This window comes from Pteropus alecto, unplaced genomic scaffold (assembly GCF_000325575.1).
Source record: "Pteropus alecto unplaced genomic scaffold, ASM32557v1 scaffold81, whole genome shotgun sequence".
Classification (NCBI taxonomy): Eukaryota; Metazoa; Chordata; class Mammalia; order Chiroptera; family Pteropodidae; genus Pteropus; species Pteropus alecto.
The window spans coordinates 13,800,100-13,818,600 of record NW_006433378.1 but is presented as its reverse complement, the minus strand read 5'-3'; the positions used below and the strand labels follow the sequence as shown (position 1 = coordinate 13,818,600).

Here is an 18,501-nt window from a genome sequence, read left to right as displayed (position 1 = left end):
TCTTCTCTCTCACAGAATACAGTCTGAGCGCTACAATTCTATTAATCAGACTATGAATAAATAGGACACCTTCCGACTGGGATGATTTCCTGAGAGCTATTTTACTGTATATACTGCAGTGTACCTTTTCTTTTTTGCCTTACCTTAGAGCAAAGTTATTTTTATAAATCCGAGATGCCACCATATTCAGCAATTCACTTCCCCAAAGTGTTGAAACATCTCCCTGAATTTTAAAACCCCATTTAAGTTGAAAGTGAAGAGAAGAGCCATGGGGAGACAAACAGAGCAGAGTACTTACGAACTGGTAACGTCTGGAAGATTTCTATTTTACTGTAGTCTCCTTGCCCTTTTCCATTCACAGCTGCAACTCTGATCTCATAAGTTGTGTTTGGTTCCAGGTTGCTCAAAACAACCATTGCTAGAAGAAGGGGGGAATATATATATATATACACACACACACACACACACACACACACACACACACACACATACACACACACACATGCCTATGATTAATACATTTTAATAAGTAAACAAATCAATCTATTACAAAGCTGAGTAAAAAATGTCAACCATTTCATGAAATACCTGAAGAAGCTAAGAAATACATATAAGAAGAGAATGATTTGTGAACTGTCCTCTTCTTCGCCTCTATTTTAGCTTTCTAACCCAATGCAGTGACTTCCAAAAAAGAAAATTGTTTCTTTTGTGATAGTTATATCCAAAGAGCAGAAAGTATTTTTTTACCTTTTCCATATTTAAGAAATAAGAATAATTTAAATAACGTCTTTACTGTATACATCCCAAATATTGTGTCTACTCTAAATAGATTTTCTATAGAATGGAGAAATGGAATTCAATATACAGAACTCTGGCTTCTGGTATAAGATGTTTCGTCATGTCCATGGAGTATCACCAAATTGACTATACAGCAAAAGTGGATCATTTATTTGATAATCTCAAATCAAATCAAATTATTTTCCATGCTACTTTGAAGGTTATCATCTTTTGTGTTTTATCTCTGAATTTCGTCTCAATTATACACTGTACCAAACCTGGATTCAACATGACACAAAGAAGATATAACAATCTGAAACTGCATAGGGATGTAAAGCTTAATAGAAACATCTCCTGGGTCACGCCAACGTCTTTAATTTTCCAGAGAATTTTAGATACAATTGCAGATTTCAAAATATTATATCTTTACAAATTCCTGTGATGGAGCTAAGAAAACTCCAAAGTTGTTTCTATCTTTACTGCTTTTGCTAAACAGAGCAAAAATGAACTAGTGGAAATGGCAATGTCTTGATGAACAAGAAAAAGGAAGTTATGTCTGGTTTACATAATAACTCCAATCAAATGATCAGTTTATAAAAGACATAATCATAAAATAAAATATTAAACTATAGGTAACCAGGATTATATTTGTAGGGCTATTGTATTATATGAACCATGGTATATGTGCAATAAAATTCAAAAGTAACATTAGCATATTTCCGATAATTAATTACATTATGATATAGATTCACTAGATAACATTTTTCATTGTACACTGTATAAATATACTTAATGAATTTGTTTCGATATTTCTTTTTGTTCCATTCTTTTCTCCAATATTCATTTTCCTGGCATTTATTTAGATAAAATTTTTATTATAATTATTTATTATTATTGAATTACTTCAGTACAGAAAAGAAAAAATATTGGCTGGATGCACTGTAGAGATGTTTTCTTTGTTTAAAATTCAGAATTTAAAATATATGAACATTACATATTTTTTTTACATATATATGGTATATTTTATCAAATATACCACATAAAGAGTAATGGTAAAAATATATAGTCCAGATATCATCCCAATCTTATTTAATCCAGTACAAATGTTCTAAAATCAGCAGAAAGGATAAATCTCTAATTGGCAACATTTATATTTGCATTTCTCAGTTTCCATATTTTGAAAGAAAAACTGAACTTGCTTTTGAGAGTGCATTGCCTTGTCAAAGCCGCAGATGAAAACAATAGTGTCACAGTTATGGGAGGGAAGCTGGGAAAAGACTTATTGGCAGGGAAATCTAATTGATTAGAAGCTATAAGGATAAAAGGAAAAACCAAGTCTTGAATTCAACTGTTTCTGACAGGCAAATGACCTGTGAGTTTTTCAGGAAACCCAAACCCAGTCTGTTGGTGAACGAGAGTCAACACATATATAATATCAGCACAATAAAATGGATATAGCTACAACGGAGAGGCTAGCGCATAGATGGATCTGTTCATACAGATTATGGAATGGAAGAGGCAATGAAACTGAGTTAGGCAGCTAGAATGCTAAGAAGTTGGAATCTTACCATCCTTAAGAAAGTTCCTGCTCAAGCCTAACAAGGAATTCAAGAGTTTAAATTCATCATATTTTATCAATATAGTCAGTTAAGATAACGAATTTAAAAGCAAAATGAATTAAGCCTACTGTTCTTCAGATATTACAGCTTTATAAAAATATATATTTTTTCTGAGCTTATAATAAAAATGCTTAGACCCTTAGACAATTAATATTGTCATGGAGCAGTCAACATTCATTATGATGTCATGGAGCAGTGGGTGTTTGACTATCCTCTTCTTTACCTTGATGGAGAATGACGGGATGTAGCATGGGGACATAAAAGGAGTCTGCTACAGTAACCTTTGTAATAATACACTGCAGGGATGCATGCCTCAGACTCATGAAAGAATTCATGTAGCTCTGGGCTTGATTCTTCAACCGACTGAAATCCTGCTAACTCTCAGGTCTGAGTTGGTCTCTCAACTTTTAAATAAACACCTTTATTAAATGTCACAAAAATAAAAATATAGAAAAATGTTGAAAGAAGGTATAGACAAAAATATGTATGGTGCCAGTTGGATACTAGTCCTATTGAGGGGATCACTCTGCAAATTATATAAATGTCTAACCACTCTGCTGTATACCTGAAACCTATATAATATTGAATGTCAGCTGTAACTAAAAAATAAAAATAAATAAATAAAAACAAAGTAATTTGTGATCTATGAAATAAAAACAACCATGGATCAGTTATCTACACAAAGGGGAACATTATCTGCAGACTGTGAGATAATGGAAAATAGTGGAGAGTCTAAAAGTTATTCATCTTTGACTTTATGTTTACTGGCAAAAATAGACTTAGTGATATTTACTTATAAATATTAAAGTTTACCCAGATAATCTATGTAGAGACTATGCTATACAAGAATATATGAGAAATTGCTATAGATACTTTTACTGCTGCAGATGTCTTTGGTATGTGATATGCCTCCAAATACCTATGATGTAAAGACGCAGCTGCTGTCATCGTTTTAAAATTATGCAAGAGACTGTAACTCAGCTGTGTGTGAAAAACTGGTAATGCTTATATTCAATTGTTTGTCTTGATACAATTAAGCAAGAAAAAGAATAGAATTTAAAGCACACAATTTTAATTACAAATAACATTCTTCATGAATCAGAATTGTGGAGATCACACTTTATCTTTTTGAGATTAAAATGGATAGCAATAGAGCTATCAAAATATCAGAACATTTCAAATCAGGGGAAATTAAGGTTATTACTTAGATTAAAAAATTAAAACAAACTCTTCCCCTCCCCCCCAAAAAAGCAACTCCACATTTTAGTATTTTTAGTAAAAGCTCCTTTGGGCTGGAGTTGTCAGCATGCCTCTTCCTTTAACATTTCATAGGAATCGTGAGGTGCTTTGAGTGCCTCCTTACCTTTTGCGAAGGGAAAACCCATTTCTTTAATAATACCATTATAATAAATTCAGAGTTGCTTTTCTCCATGTTTCCTCATATATTTCTGTTCTCAGGGTCAAGACTCTCCACTTTGCTGACTGTATTTCAGCACAGAGTAGTTTGCAGAGGAGAGGAGCAAAAAAGTTGAAAATCATGGCTGATCTGTTATTACAATGCTGGGCTACAACACCCTAAGGTAAAGTGGATCAGGGGAGGCCTTCCTGAGAACCTTCAAAATTACAGGGGAGAGGCATGGAAGTAAACCTACTGATGCAAGTTTTACAAAGATTATACACAAGAAGAAGGTCCATTTTTTAGTTCTGACTCTCAAAGGTTTGGGTACAATAATGCTTATTATTAGGCTTGTTAACAGTGTTTGAACATTAAAGATTATTGTGTAAAACAGAAAGAGCTCTATAAATTAGTCCTGATTTAAAGCGAGGGAAAGAAACAAGATTCAGGGGAGGCAAACCCCAGATCAGTAATTTGACTTACCATTCTTAAACGAGAGGAGATATATATATATATATAAAATCATATATAATTTACTGGCATATTATCAGACATAGGTTTTGAATGCTCAAGGTAGGGCCTGAAAGCAAACCACCACTTGAAAAATAAAAGGCTGTGCATTAGTATTAGTCATACCTCAAATCATGAAGTTAGTTAATGAAAGTCTTTTTTCTCTGTATGTACCAATACAATAGTACAATAAAACCACAAACTGAACTGTGGGATGGGTTCTTTCCATGTAGATCTAGATTACAAACTACTAAAAATTTTCTAAGGACAAATGGTATAAATTAGGGTATTTTATAGTTATGTTCAGTCAGCATGGTTTAAAAATCATAATGCAACTCTTCTAAAAATTACAAATAATCATGAATTTTTCTTTGACATACCAACAGGAGTAGGCATTCTAAAAAGAATCTGGTTTCCTTCAGTAATTTAATGTTTCTGCTTGACTTAAATATAATTAGGTTTCATAAGTGACCATTTTGCCACCTGGCAATAATGCAAAGAGTATAGCAAAATATTGAAATATATTAAAATAATGATATTTAAAATAGCAAATGACAGCAAGATATGATGCTTTATACATTATTTTTACAAATGTGGAAATGATTATACCAAGAGAAAAATTTGGAGTTGCATTCTCCCTTTAAGAAAGGAATCCGACTTTATGAAAGGAAGTTGAACAAATAAGTTTTTGTTTGTACAGATAATGTGTTATAAATCCCTTTCCTTTGGCTGTCAAGAGAAGGAGAGGCTACAGAATATTTATGACCTGTGGAATAAAATAAATTACATATTTGCAAACTAATTAGGCTGAGCAAAGTTTTAAAATGAGATTAAATTTAGACATGCTCTCTTCTTGGCTCTCTAAAACCCAATCTCTCCATGGGGTTTTCCCACCGTTCAACATAAACGGTTAAGGACTCCCTTGCTGTAGAACTGCTGTCTCACTGACATAAAATGGAATCGTTCAAGTTGTCAAGATCTGTGAAACATATCAGACAGCTATGAGAAATCACAAAGCTTAGCTAGGGCAAATTAGTCATTCAAAATTACACTTGCTGTTAAATAGATCTGGAATACAGTGAAATCCCTAACATTTCTCACCTAAAACATAGCCTTTTTCTCTAAACAAAGCAAGCCAAAAACAACATTTTTTTTTTTTTAATGGGAGAGAAAAATTATCTGGCTCCCATCTATAGGAGTTTGCAACAGGCTTGATAAAAATAAAAGTAATTTTTAAAAACTTTTTATTCATGATGTAGAGCTTTCTAAAACTTTGATTCCAGTTATTCTTTATAAACATAAGAATAACTTGAAGGATAATTCCATTACTTATGCAAAGTGTCTTTAAGTTTTCTTACTTTTATGTACCTAATCATCTCAGTTCAATTTTATTTTCATTTATTTTGAAAACTCAACTTTGCATTTTTGTATGAATTATATTGTATTTCAAGATCCCATTAGTTGCAAAAGAATATGATCTCATCTAAAGCATCTTAGAGAACTTTATGAAATATAACATATAATCTGTAGGGTATATATTTTGATATAAATATTTCTAGACTACTTTTAACGAATTAGTCGCATGGCTATAATCTGATGAACGGTAGAAAGAAAAATTAATCAAATGGTTTTGTGTTATTTGTGTGGGGCTTTTACTCAAAACAATATGTTGATGGCATTATTTTAAAATTATAGCTCATCACTTCTGAAGGTTCATTAATTTTCTCTTTATTGTATTTTTTAATGTTCTTTTTCATCATGAGCACAAATTATGCATAAAAATTAACAGATAAACAATTTAACTACTGAAATTTTACACAGAAAGTACCTATTGTCCCTTAAAACCAAATGGCTTTCACTTGAAATATACTCCTTATATAAGAATTTTGATTTAAAAACAGGACAGTTCTATCAAAAAAAATATTGTTTCATAAAAAATTCATAACTTTTTCACTTAAAAAATCTTAATTTATGAGGAAATTGATAATAGTACTTCAAATTTACCTAGAAAGGTCATATGTTTCTATAGTCAACCTAGAAATTTCCATTAGCTCTAATAAATTGTTATCTTTCCTTAAAATATAACATAGTATATGCAAAATTATTTATCCAAGAAGAATTCTTTTGATACATTTTTTCACAACCTATTTAGTATGTAAAATATGATCCATGTTTAATTACCAAACATTTCCTCCTATAGTCTAAAACATATAGATTTTTATTACATACTCACAAAACCCTTGATGATTAAAAATAATCAGAATATTATTTTCTAATTCATAAAACTGCTAATTTCCAAAGTGTTTATACCTACAAAACTCTTTTTGTGCTAAAGCACTTTTTTTTTTTTTTTTTTAGGTAAGGGGTGGGTGCATAAGTTTAGCTACTACAATTAAATGCCCCTCCTTCCGCCATGCATATAGAAACTCTAAGCCTCCTTTTAACTATTTAACCTTTTAATAACATCTAGACATAGTATTTTTCAGTTTTAATATGCCCCTTATTTGTGTATTTGTATGTTTTATTGTGAGAAGCTTTTTGTTGTGAGGATGTGGTGAACAGAACACATATAATATATATCACGTATATTGTCCCCAGCTTTCACAGAGCCTTCTCATTTCGCAAAATAAGAATTTGACAAAGAGTTATTGAATTGACATTTAAAAAAAATATGCAAGAAAGACACTATGTTTAAAGAAACTGACCCAAAGAGACACTTACAAAACATACAGCTATCCTTTATCACTTATTCATCCTACTCCTTTGTTGCTAAGCATTTAAAGCACCTTTTATTTCTTTAAGTAAAACTTTTTGTTTGTGGGAAAATCTACTATTCGATAGTATTTTATTCAGTACTTAGAGTAGAATAATTTGGTTGCATTCTTCATTTCATAAGTAAAGAAATGGAGGCTCAGGAAAATCATTTAACCAATAGGAAGCAAAGCTTGGATTTGAACAAGATTCTGTCTTAAAGCTTTGCATTGCCCACAACTATCTTGGCCTAAGATACCAAAGTATTGAAAACCTTCTGTATAAAAGGAATCTAAATAATCCTCATAAACCTGTGTGTAAGGAAAATTTAGTCTTTCTTCCCAAAGATATTAATTACATGCAAAAATAAAAATGATAATCTAACACAAATGATGATACTATAGATGCCTTTTAAGATTTAATTTAAGCTCTTAGAGAACATAACCTCTTTCTCAGAATATTTTACTTAATTATGTGTTTCTGGATTCTCATTAGAATGAACAATATAAATTCCTACTAACGATCTTCATAAAATTCCAGCACCATAAGATGGATATGATTGACTGAGTTTTGTTATAATTTACAGGAGTACATTATAATCATAGTAAAATGCAATGATGAAAAATTTAAAGCAAAGTCAAATCAGCCTATCTGATTCTTAAGAGTTCTTATCCTTAAGCCTCTCATTGCAAAAGAAAGACATTTACCAGCCACTTCTGACTATAGTGAATTATAGCCAATCTATTCTGTCATTTTACTTTTCTTAAAATACTAAATAAAGAGTTTATTTCATGTATCTCATATTACTAAAATCAGAAATGCAAGTGCAGACATTACTATGGATTCTAAAAAATAAAAAGGGTTATCAAAAAATCTACTAATTTGATTTAAAAACAGAATAGTTCTATCTACTATGAAAGATTGTTGCCAACCAATTTGATAACCTAGATGAAATGAAAAAAATTCTTAGAACACAAAACCTAGCAATATTAAATCATGAAATAATAGAAAATCTAATCTAATTAGACCTATAACTGTTAAGGAGATTCATAGGTAATTAAAAATCACCCAACAAAGAAAAGTCCAGGACTCAAGCTTCCCTTGTGAATTTTGTCAAACATTTAAAGAACTAACACCAATCCTTCTCAAAATTTTCTTAAAAAACTAAGATGAGGGAACAAGTTCTAACTCATTCAGTGAGATCATATTAACCTGATACTAATACCAGACAAAGATACTTCAGAAAAAAAATAAAAATAAAAACTACAGGCCAGTATCCTTTGTGAACTTTGATGCAAATTCCTTCAGCAAAATACTAGCAAACTAAATTCAGCAGCATATTAAGGATTCTATACCAGGACCAAGCATAATTTATTCTTAGAATGCAAGGATGTTTCAAAATAAAAAAAAAAATTAATATAATATAACACAATTACAGAATGAGGGGAAAAATACATACATAATCAACTCACTTGATTCAGAAAAAGCATTTGATATAATTCAACACCCTTTCATGATAAGATCACTCAAAAAACTAGCTATAGAAAGATACTACATTGACATAATAAAAGTCATATATAGTGGACTCTAGAGCTACATGGGCATTAGGGGCACTGATGCCCACACAGTTGAATACCCATGTATAAAGTCTGACTCCCCTAAAACTTAGTTGTCCCTCAGTATCCACAGCGAATTGGTTCCAGGACCTTGCATGAATACCAAATCCACAGATGCTGAAATCCCCTATATAAAATGGTGTTAGAGCAATGCATATAAATTGGTGCTCCACATCAAGAGACTCTCAACTGTGGATCCAAAATAGTACAGGTATTCATTTAAAAAAAAAAAAAAAAAGTTGTGTATATGTGGACCTGTGCAGTTCAAACTTAGGTTGTTCAAAGATTAACTTATTAAAAACCTCCAGTGAATCATACTCAATGGTGAAAAACTGAAATATTTTACTCTAGGATCAGGAACAAGGCAAGGATGCTTGCTTTCACCACTTCTACTTAACATATGACTGAAAGTTCTAGCCAGCAAAATAATGAAAAAATAAAATAAAATAAAATTCATCCAAATTAAAAAGCAAGAAGTAAAATTGTCTTTGTTCACAGATGATATAATCTTATATGGAGAAAACCTTACAGATTTCACAAAAATACTTTTATAACTAAAAAGAAAATTAATGTAAAGTTGACACACAGAAATTATTTGTAGTTCTATAGACTAACAATGAACAATTTGAAAAGAAAAATTCAAAAACAAGGCCACTTTAATAACATCAAAGAGAATAAAATATTTAGAAATTAACAACCCCCAAAAAAGAGACAAACATGCACAATGAAAATTGTAAAACATTGATGAAAATAATCAAATAGACATACATAAATGGAAGCACATCTCATGTTTATGGATTGGAAAACTTAATTTTGTTAAAATGTCAGTAGTTCTCAAAGTGATCCGTAGATATATGCAATTATTTATCAAATTCCCAATGATTATTTTTATAAAAATAGAAAAAAAAATCCTAAAATTCATATGGAATCTTAAAGTAAGCTGAGTTACCAGAACAATGTCAAAAAGAACAAGCTAAAAGACTTACTCTTCCTAATTTTATAACACACTGCAAAAATACTGGTCAGACATAGATCAATGAAATAGAATAGAGAGCCTAGAAATAATAGCATATATGGTCAAATGATTTTTGACAAGGGTGTCAAATTCATTCTATGGAGGAAAGGATAGTACTTCCAACAAATGGTGCTGTGAAAAATGGACGTCCATGTGTAAAAGAATGAAGTTGGACTGTTATCTAAGAACATATGCAAAAAATTAACTCAAAAATATATCAAAGACCTAAGTGTAAGACCTTAAGCTATAAAATCCTTAGAAAACTTACGATAAAAGTTTTAGGACATTAAATTTGGCAATATTTTCTGGGATATGGTACCAAAGACACCAGTTACTAAAAAGATAAGAAAATTAGAATTTCTGAAAATTTAAAAATTTCGTGCATCGAAAGATACTATCAACAGAATAAAATGCCTCTTTTCTCCTATTGAAAATATTTGCAAATAATCTATCTGATAAAGGATTAATATACAGAATATATAGGGTATTCCTGAACCTCTACAAGACAATAACAAACAACCCAATTCAAAAATGGACAAAGGACTTGAATAGACATTTTTCCAAAGAAGATACACAAATGACCGAGAAGCACATGAAACGATGCTCAACATCACTAATCACCAGGGAAATACAAACCAAAACTGCAATGACGCCAGAGGGATATCAAGGTCACCAAGAATAAGTTGGAGTTTGTCATGGACTTGTTTTAAAGTGTTTTCAAATCTAACTGAGAACTCTGACTTTAGAAACAAATAAGAAGATATGAATATTTTAAAGTCATATTTTCTTTTTTTTAAAAAAAATCTGCAATCAGATATCACCTCACACCTGTGAGAATAGCTATTATCAGAAATAGAAAATTACAAGTGTTGATGATGATGTGAAGGAATTGAACCCTTTTGTACTGTTGGAGGGAATGTAAAATGATACAGCCTCTATGGATGCAGAATGTTTCTTCAAAAAACTAAAAATAGAATTGCTTTATGATTCAGCAGTTCCTTTTCTAGGCATATACCCAAAATAATTGAAAGCAAGGTTTTAAAGAGATATTTGTATACCCATGTTGACAGTAGCATTTTTCACAATAGCTACAATGTGGAAGCAACCCAAGCATCCATCAAAAGATGCATGGATAAACAAAATGTGGAATATATGTACAATGGAATATTTTTCAGCCTTGAAAAGAAAGGAAATTCTGAAATATGGTACAACATGGACAAAGCTGAAGGACATTATGCTAAGTAAAACACATCAGGCACAAAAAGACAAGTACTGTGTGATTCTACTTATATAAAATAGAACAGTCAAAATCATAAAGGCCATTATTGGATGGTTGCCAGGCACTGGGGGGAGAAGAAAATTGAGAGTTATTACTTAATAGGTATAGAGTTTCAGTTTTACAATTCTAAATAGTTACAGAGATGGATGGTGATAATGTACAATATTATGAATGTATTTAATATTACCAAACTGTACACTTATATAATGTGTTTTAGTATAATAAAAATAAAGTTAAAAAAAAGATTTGCAGATAGAAAATTTGAAAATGATGTGCTCCTGTTCCACAAACTTCAATTAGGACACTGGTTGTATTGAGTCATCAAATTAGAAAAAAATAAAAGATTTATTTTACTAGGTAAATAAGTACTCTTTAAAGAGACATTGATTAAGTGGAAGGTTATTTTGGAATTTGGGGAAGAAGTCATGTGATCTAATTTGTTGTATGAATGTATAATGCTAGAATTAACAAAAAAAATTGACGTCTCCTTTATGAAATCCATTTGTGTTCAGTAAAGCTTAATAAATTACAAAGGAGAATAAATTACTAATCTTATTTGCTATCTCTAGGACAATTTATGATAATTTTCCTATGCATCTGGAGATAGAAAATATATATTAAGCCTAGGAAAATGCAAATAATGATACTAACAACCTGCTTAAAGACAAAGACTACTGCAACCTGTTTATATTGCCACAATTTCTTTTCTATTTATTAAGAAATTTGAAAGCTTGATGTTTACTACAAAACCACTTAAGAACTTTAATTTTTTTAAAGCTTCTAGTATTTAGATGATTTAATGGGCTAACACTTATATTGAGGCAGGTCCATTTCTATACTAAAATTTGCAGGCTATCTTGAGCACGTGTTATTTTTTCCCCTTGAGGTTTTATTTTTTCCATCTTCATTGAGATATAATAGACAAATAAAATTGTATAAATTTAAAATGTACAACATGATAATTTGATATACCTATATATTATGAAATAATTACACTTGAATATATTTTTTAATGTAAGATCACAAAAATTTAGCTTTAATGAGGCTAATATCTCTTGAGGAAGAGATAAATTCAAAATTTTTTAAAATTTTCAAAGTGTAATACTTGTTCTTTTGAACACTGCCATGTGTAAGCTGCATGACACATGTTCTTATTTATTAGTTGAATTATAGATAAGGTGGGGCAATTACATCTTGAAGAATGAATATTATATCTTAAAGCTACTATGAAGAATAATAAAAGCAAATGGAGGAAATATCTGATAGAATATGGAACTAAAAAATATTGATTTATCTACTTTGACTCAATTGGCAGAAAACTGGAAAAAATAAAATCCCACAGTGTTAACACACACACACACACACACACACACATGCACGCATGTACACACACAGAGTTTAACATAAAAGATTGAAAAGGATTATTTTTGTTATTAAACTCTTACTACCTTGAACATTGGTTGACCCATTGAGCCACTTGTTGTTTAGTGTATGAAAATTTAATGTCACTCTATAATGTTTTAATTAACACAGTAAAAGTATGATTTCTCTGAGTGTGTTTGTTTTTAGAAAAAGCTATGTGGTCCTATTTCCGTAGAATGAAAGCAACAAATTTCTACAAGGTGTTGTTAGGACACCTGGACATGGCAAGTCATAACTCATCTTTATCATAGCATGTAAAAATGCAAAAAGAACGTCCCATAGCATGCAAGAATATATTGTGAGAATAAAAACATCCTATGAATGTGAGAATAAAAACATTCTATGAAAAAGAGAAAATCTAACCATAAGCATCTATTTATATTCTAAAAAAATTCAAACATACACAGAGCAGAAATACAAATGTTAATATTTGAAAAACTAGTGAAAACGAGATTTCAAAAATATCACAGAATTCAATTAGCTTAGAAAAAGAAAACAAAATTTATATAAAGTGATACAATACACTGTGTCCTCTATCTTTACTAAACACATAACAAAAGGAAATGCCTTTTATAACACCAGAATTTTGTCTCATACCATAAAGGAGAACTTGAGGAAGGTTCTCTCTTTTTAATAATTCCAGTACTTGAAAATAAACTCACTTAAACTGCTTTAAAAATTTTTCTTGAGACTTTAAATAATTTCCCATGACTTTCTTTTCTTTTCTTTTTTGCTTTTTTTTTAAATTAAATTTATTGGGGTGACTGGTTAATAAAATTATACAGGTTGCAAGTATACCGTTCAATAATACATCATACACATATTTTATTGTGTGTTCACCACCCAAAGTCAAATTTCCTTCCATCACCATATTTGACTCCCTTTACCCTCATCTACCTCCCTGCTCCTCCCTTTCCCTCTGGTAACCACTAAACTGTTGTCTGCATCTATGAGTTTTTGTTTGTTTGTCTTGTTCATTTATTGATTGACTTTAAAAATCAAATGCAAAGTCCTTTTCAAGGTCTACAAAATCCCATTGGATTTGGCCTTGGCTATTTCTCTATCCTGGTTTTATTTAACTCTACCTTCTGATCATGCCATTCCACTCAGGATGGACTCCTTACTAGACCTCTGTCCTGGCCAGGCTTCCCCATATGTATATATAATCACTCCATCACTCATTCAGGGCTCTGTTCAAATGTCACCCTGTCACAGAGTCCTGTCTTTACCACTCTTTTTAAAATTGCTCCCCAGTCCCACCTCTAGTCACAGTTTGCCTTCTTGCTTTGCTTCATTTTTCTTCGTACTTCATATTATTACCTGTTTTTTAAATATAAATATATGTCAGAGGGGATAAATAACCTGCTCCAAATCACGCAGTCGTCAGGGATGTAGTCACTACTGAACTATTTTATAAGATGAAGGAAAAGAAGAAACACATTCACTAAAACTATAATTTAAGCATCAAGAAATAGAGAATACAGGGCAAATATTTGTAGGATTAAGTGAGAATCATTGGTAAAGGCAAGGAGTTAAAGATAGAAGATGTAGGACGTGTGGCTCCACTGACCATGATGTGGGGATAAGACAATGCTACCCTGGACAGAAGTTCACCTGCCTTGAGCCTCAAATCCAAAGTTCTTGCTCAGTGTTCCTGTGTCACCACAACACCCAGCTGTGGGGATGAAGAAGTCTGAGAAAACACTACAAACTGATGCAGCTTTACAGAACGCATTCATTTTTCTGTGATGTGAGAAATGTCCACTGACATGTTCCTGTCACTACAACTGCACAGGCTTGTCTTATCACTTAAGGAGATCTTTAATGTTAAGTGAGCCAATAGCAGCAGCATCTGTCATACAGTGGTTGAATGCTGCTTCTTGGTCTGAAGAGTGAGGAAAGAAGTAGGAGTAATTAAGACTGCTCTTTAGAGGAAGCAAAACGATCCCCATTTTCTTAAGAGTCTACTTATGTCTAGACATAGATTTCTGAAATATGCTACAACTGAATTAAAAAAAAAGTCTTAGTAGGTGGAATGAAGGTTTATTCATACACAATAGAATTAGGAATTATAGAACAACTAATTACAGTTGTTTTAGTTATTCTCTGAGATGAGAAAGTGGCAAATACTAGAATAACCAATATTTACTAAAGAGGCACAAATGAATGTAATAATATTTCTACTAAAAATAATGAAATGAATCTTCACAAAAAAAGCTTGAATGTATACTGGACTTTCAAAATGAATAAAAAATGGATGGAAGGAGTAACATATACTCAGGCATAACCATGAGAAAATGGAATGCATGTTTGGCACAGTGAGTGAACCGGCTTTGATGTGCCAAGTGTTTATTTAGGAGAATGTTATGAAACCAGAGAGTAAAGAAAAGCTAGGGTATGAAGCACACACATACAGTCACACACATATACATAAACAAACACACACACATATGTGTGTGTATGTGTGTATATGTCCAGTATTTTCAATCATTTATTAGATTATTTGAATCATAATTTATATAATTTGGTTAGAGAAATGGAAACATTTTCCAGTTTGCCTTTATGCACCCTAATGATTGATCACTTACATATCCTGGAATATGAGAATCCGATTTTAGCTATCATAGCTATATGCAATAATGATTTTTAAAAAGGGCAGTGACAAAATCAAAGCAGTGCATTATTAGTTTAAAAATTTAATCAGACATTGATAGGTAGGAAAAGAAGGAACACATAAGGTAGCAACAGCAAGAGAAAACAAGAATATTATCTCCATGGTCCGCGCATGATGTAAAAGATAAGAACCAGAGTGACACCAGTCTCTGAAATCCCTTCTCATCATGCCAGTCCATGGTGTTCATCTTCCCCTATAGAATGGTGCTATTGAAGAAAGCACTAGAACATTCCTCCAAAAAGAATCCTGAGCCATGTGGTGTGTAAAGGAAAAGCTCTAAACTCCTTAAACTTTGAGAATATTTATATACTATAATAGAAAAAATCAATAAATTTGATAATCAAATAAAAAATAATGCTTAATATAATAAAAGGCATTGGCATGATTTCAAAATTTTAGGGGTATGAGATTTAATAGGTCTTCTAAAATTCCCTATCATTAAATTCACTATCAAAATGGTAATGATGATCAGCCCACAGTGCTTCTTTGCTGGAATTAGGAAGAATTTATAATCTGTTTTAGCAAAGCTCATATTTACGCTGAATATTAAAGTGTCCAGAAGAGTGTCTGTTTGAGCAGTGAGATGGGTTCTACTTTTTTTTTTAAGTTTCTGGGAACTATGAATATTTTCATCCTCCTGTGAATTAAATTCCTATAAAGCACTCATGAAATATTCATGTTTTTTTCTCACTCTTCGCAAAATATCTTTCCTATATAAATTAATTTCATTTCCTTATATCATTTTTCTAATTCAAAAAATTATAAATGCATAGAAAAGCTCATTAATTTTATTGAAATGAAAAAATATATATTTGTATAAAAGCTTTCTTTATCGTTATTGCAGAGATCAGGCTAAGTACAGAATTACATATGAATCTGTGTCTTCGTCTTGATATAATGTGGGAAATCTTCCAGCAGACAAGGAATTTTATTTAAGATTTATTTTAGTCAATTTTTCTGTTAGCTTAGTTTCCTGTATACTTTGATCTACACAGTTTAAATTCATTAAGATTTTAATTACATATAAATTTCTAATTTAGCTCTGGTTCTTTTTATGGGCACAGTGAAAACAGTCCAAGATATTATTTTTTGAATTTTAGCATGCAGCAGAAATCTTTTCACTACATTCAAATTGGAAAATATGGAATTAGTGCATATTACCTTTTTCTCCTTTCTTTGATAGTCATAAGAGTTTACTGCACTTGTATTTAACACAGACAGATGATTTTTTATAGTCAATTTATCTTTTAACCATGCAAAATATAGCCATTTAGAAATGACAGCCGCTTTTCCTCAGGTACATTTATGCTGGAAACAGTGTAATCATAGAAAATTTTCTTTATAAAAATTTTAAAAAAGGCATTAAAACTTATCAAGATTTTTAAATCTATAGTAGTTTAGAGCTAACTCTAAACAATTATTATTTTAACTGTTTCTAAAATAGTGAAATATATTAACATGATAGACGTAAATTCAGTTTCAGTCAGACAACTGTAAACAACATTGATTAACAGGAACACTGAAATAAAGACTTTAAAGTGTAACAAAATGATTTTATAATAACTTTTAGCTATTGGGAAACTACAGGAAAAATACAGATCTTCCTATAAAACAACTACTTATACTATAATAGAAAAGGGCAATGTCTCATAGATTACTTAAAAATTAAATGAACAAACAAAAAAAATTCCTTCAGATCCATTCCATCACAGTTGGTAGCTGAAGAAGCTTGTTGAGAACTGGTATGTTTTAGCATTTCAAACATGTAATAACTACCATAGATTCATGGCATTGAACCACATGAATCTTACTCATTGTTTATTTTTAACATCTGCTAATATATCATAAAACAAAAGAAAATTCATAGTAATATGTATTTTAAGGATACAAGGAAAAACACAAAGGTAAGGGAAAAAGAAAAAAAAAAAGAAATTCCTTTTTATAGTAAAAATGACTGACCGTGTGTGAGGTTGGTGGGGAGGAGAGACAGAAAGACTTAAAATTATGATCATGTCATATGTCTGCAGGGACATCTTCTGAGGTGCAATTTTGAAAAAGAAAACAATAAAATAAAAATTTTTAAGTAACATTAGTTCTTTCATTATTTTTAATGGCACCATAGAAAATTCCCCACAAATTTAGGAAAGTTATAACTCAAGTAACATTATTATATGGCAAAATGTCTGAACACATATTTATACTCTATAACTTTGGTTAAATTACGATGCTCATTTTTACTGGCCTTTTTAAGTACTAATTAAAGTAAAAATGTTTTTTACTGAAAAATCATCATGGAAGAAATATTTATAGGCAATAACTTCAACAAAATGTTTTCACCAACAATTATTTACTTTTTTTTTGAATTTTATAATTCAGATTAAAAGACGCCCAATCTTGTATACTTTCATTACAAAAACCAAATGACAATTTAATAGAAAAATATCTATCTTATTATATACTGTTTATAGACATCACATGGTATATATGCAATATGTTCTTCAATTACCAATGAAGAATTCAAGAACTGTTAAATAAACTGAAATCTATTGCATAATTAGTGGATTTTTGAGCAATAAAATTTAGAGGTGAATATTAAATAGTATGTTTCCCATTAAAGAGCTGGTTGTATCAAATTATATTGTAGATTTTAAAGATCTCTTATGCAATGTAAAAATATCTAATAGGCAAAGATGATATATTTAATAATTTCAATTGGCACCACTCACATCATAGTCTCTGTAAATAGCTCTTCTTGAAGTTGTATATTATGCAATATATACAACCTTACACTCTGTCCACATGCAATGATCTTCATTATTCTGGGTCTTATGGGGGGAAAATTGCCCTGGTTTGAAGCTTGAATTTATATTTAATATTTTCACTAATTAAGCATATGAAACTGGCCAGTTTCCATGATAAATGTGAATTTTTTCCCCACAAGCCATACAACAAACCAGAGAACATAGCTAATTATAGGGACTGATCATTACTCAGTAAGAAAAACGCTCATTTTTCTGAAAATATAATTATTAATGTTGTAGTTATTAATATATTAACAATTAATTTAATATGGTTTGTGCTTTAAAAATTAAAAAGCACAATTATAAAAATGTAATATTACATCAAAAATAATAAATGTCTGTATTCAAAGATGAGATGTCAAGGAAAGGTAAAATGATTAGACCTACAGAACTCAGAAAAATCTCAGAAATTTTAAGTATAAGAAGATGAGAACTAAAAACTGGATGATTTTTACACATCTGAATAATTGTAATCTTATGTCTTCTCTAATTTAAGGGAAGACACACTCTTCTCTCTCATCTCTACAGAATACGAAAGGTCTATTTTCTAGGTAAGTTGGACCAAAGAACTTTAGACTCTGGAATTCTAACATGCGGAAGTGTAGAACTGATGTGCTGGAGTATACTGACACCATCTGACA

The 18,501-nt window shown here is 30.8% G+C and overlaps 1 protein-coding gene across 2 annotated transcripts in view; it reads right to left on the bottom strand.

The window, feature by feature from the left end:
- NCAM2 (neural cell adhesion molecule 2) overlaps positions 1-18,501 on the bottom strand; it is a 413,016-nt gene that overhangs the window by 45,210 nt on the left and 349,305 nt on the right. For both annotated transcript variants that reach the window (XM_006908233.1, XM_006908234.1), the window contains one exon: positions 299-418. In XM_006908233.1, the coding sequence (XP_006908295.1) occupies positions 299-418 (120 nt within the window). The remainder of the gene's footprint in view (positions 1-298; positions 419-18,501) is intronic.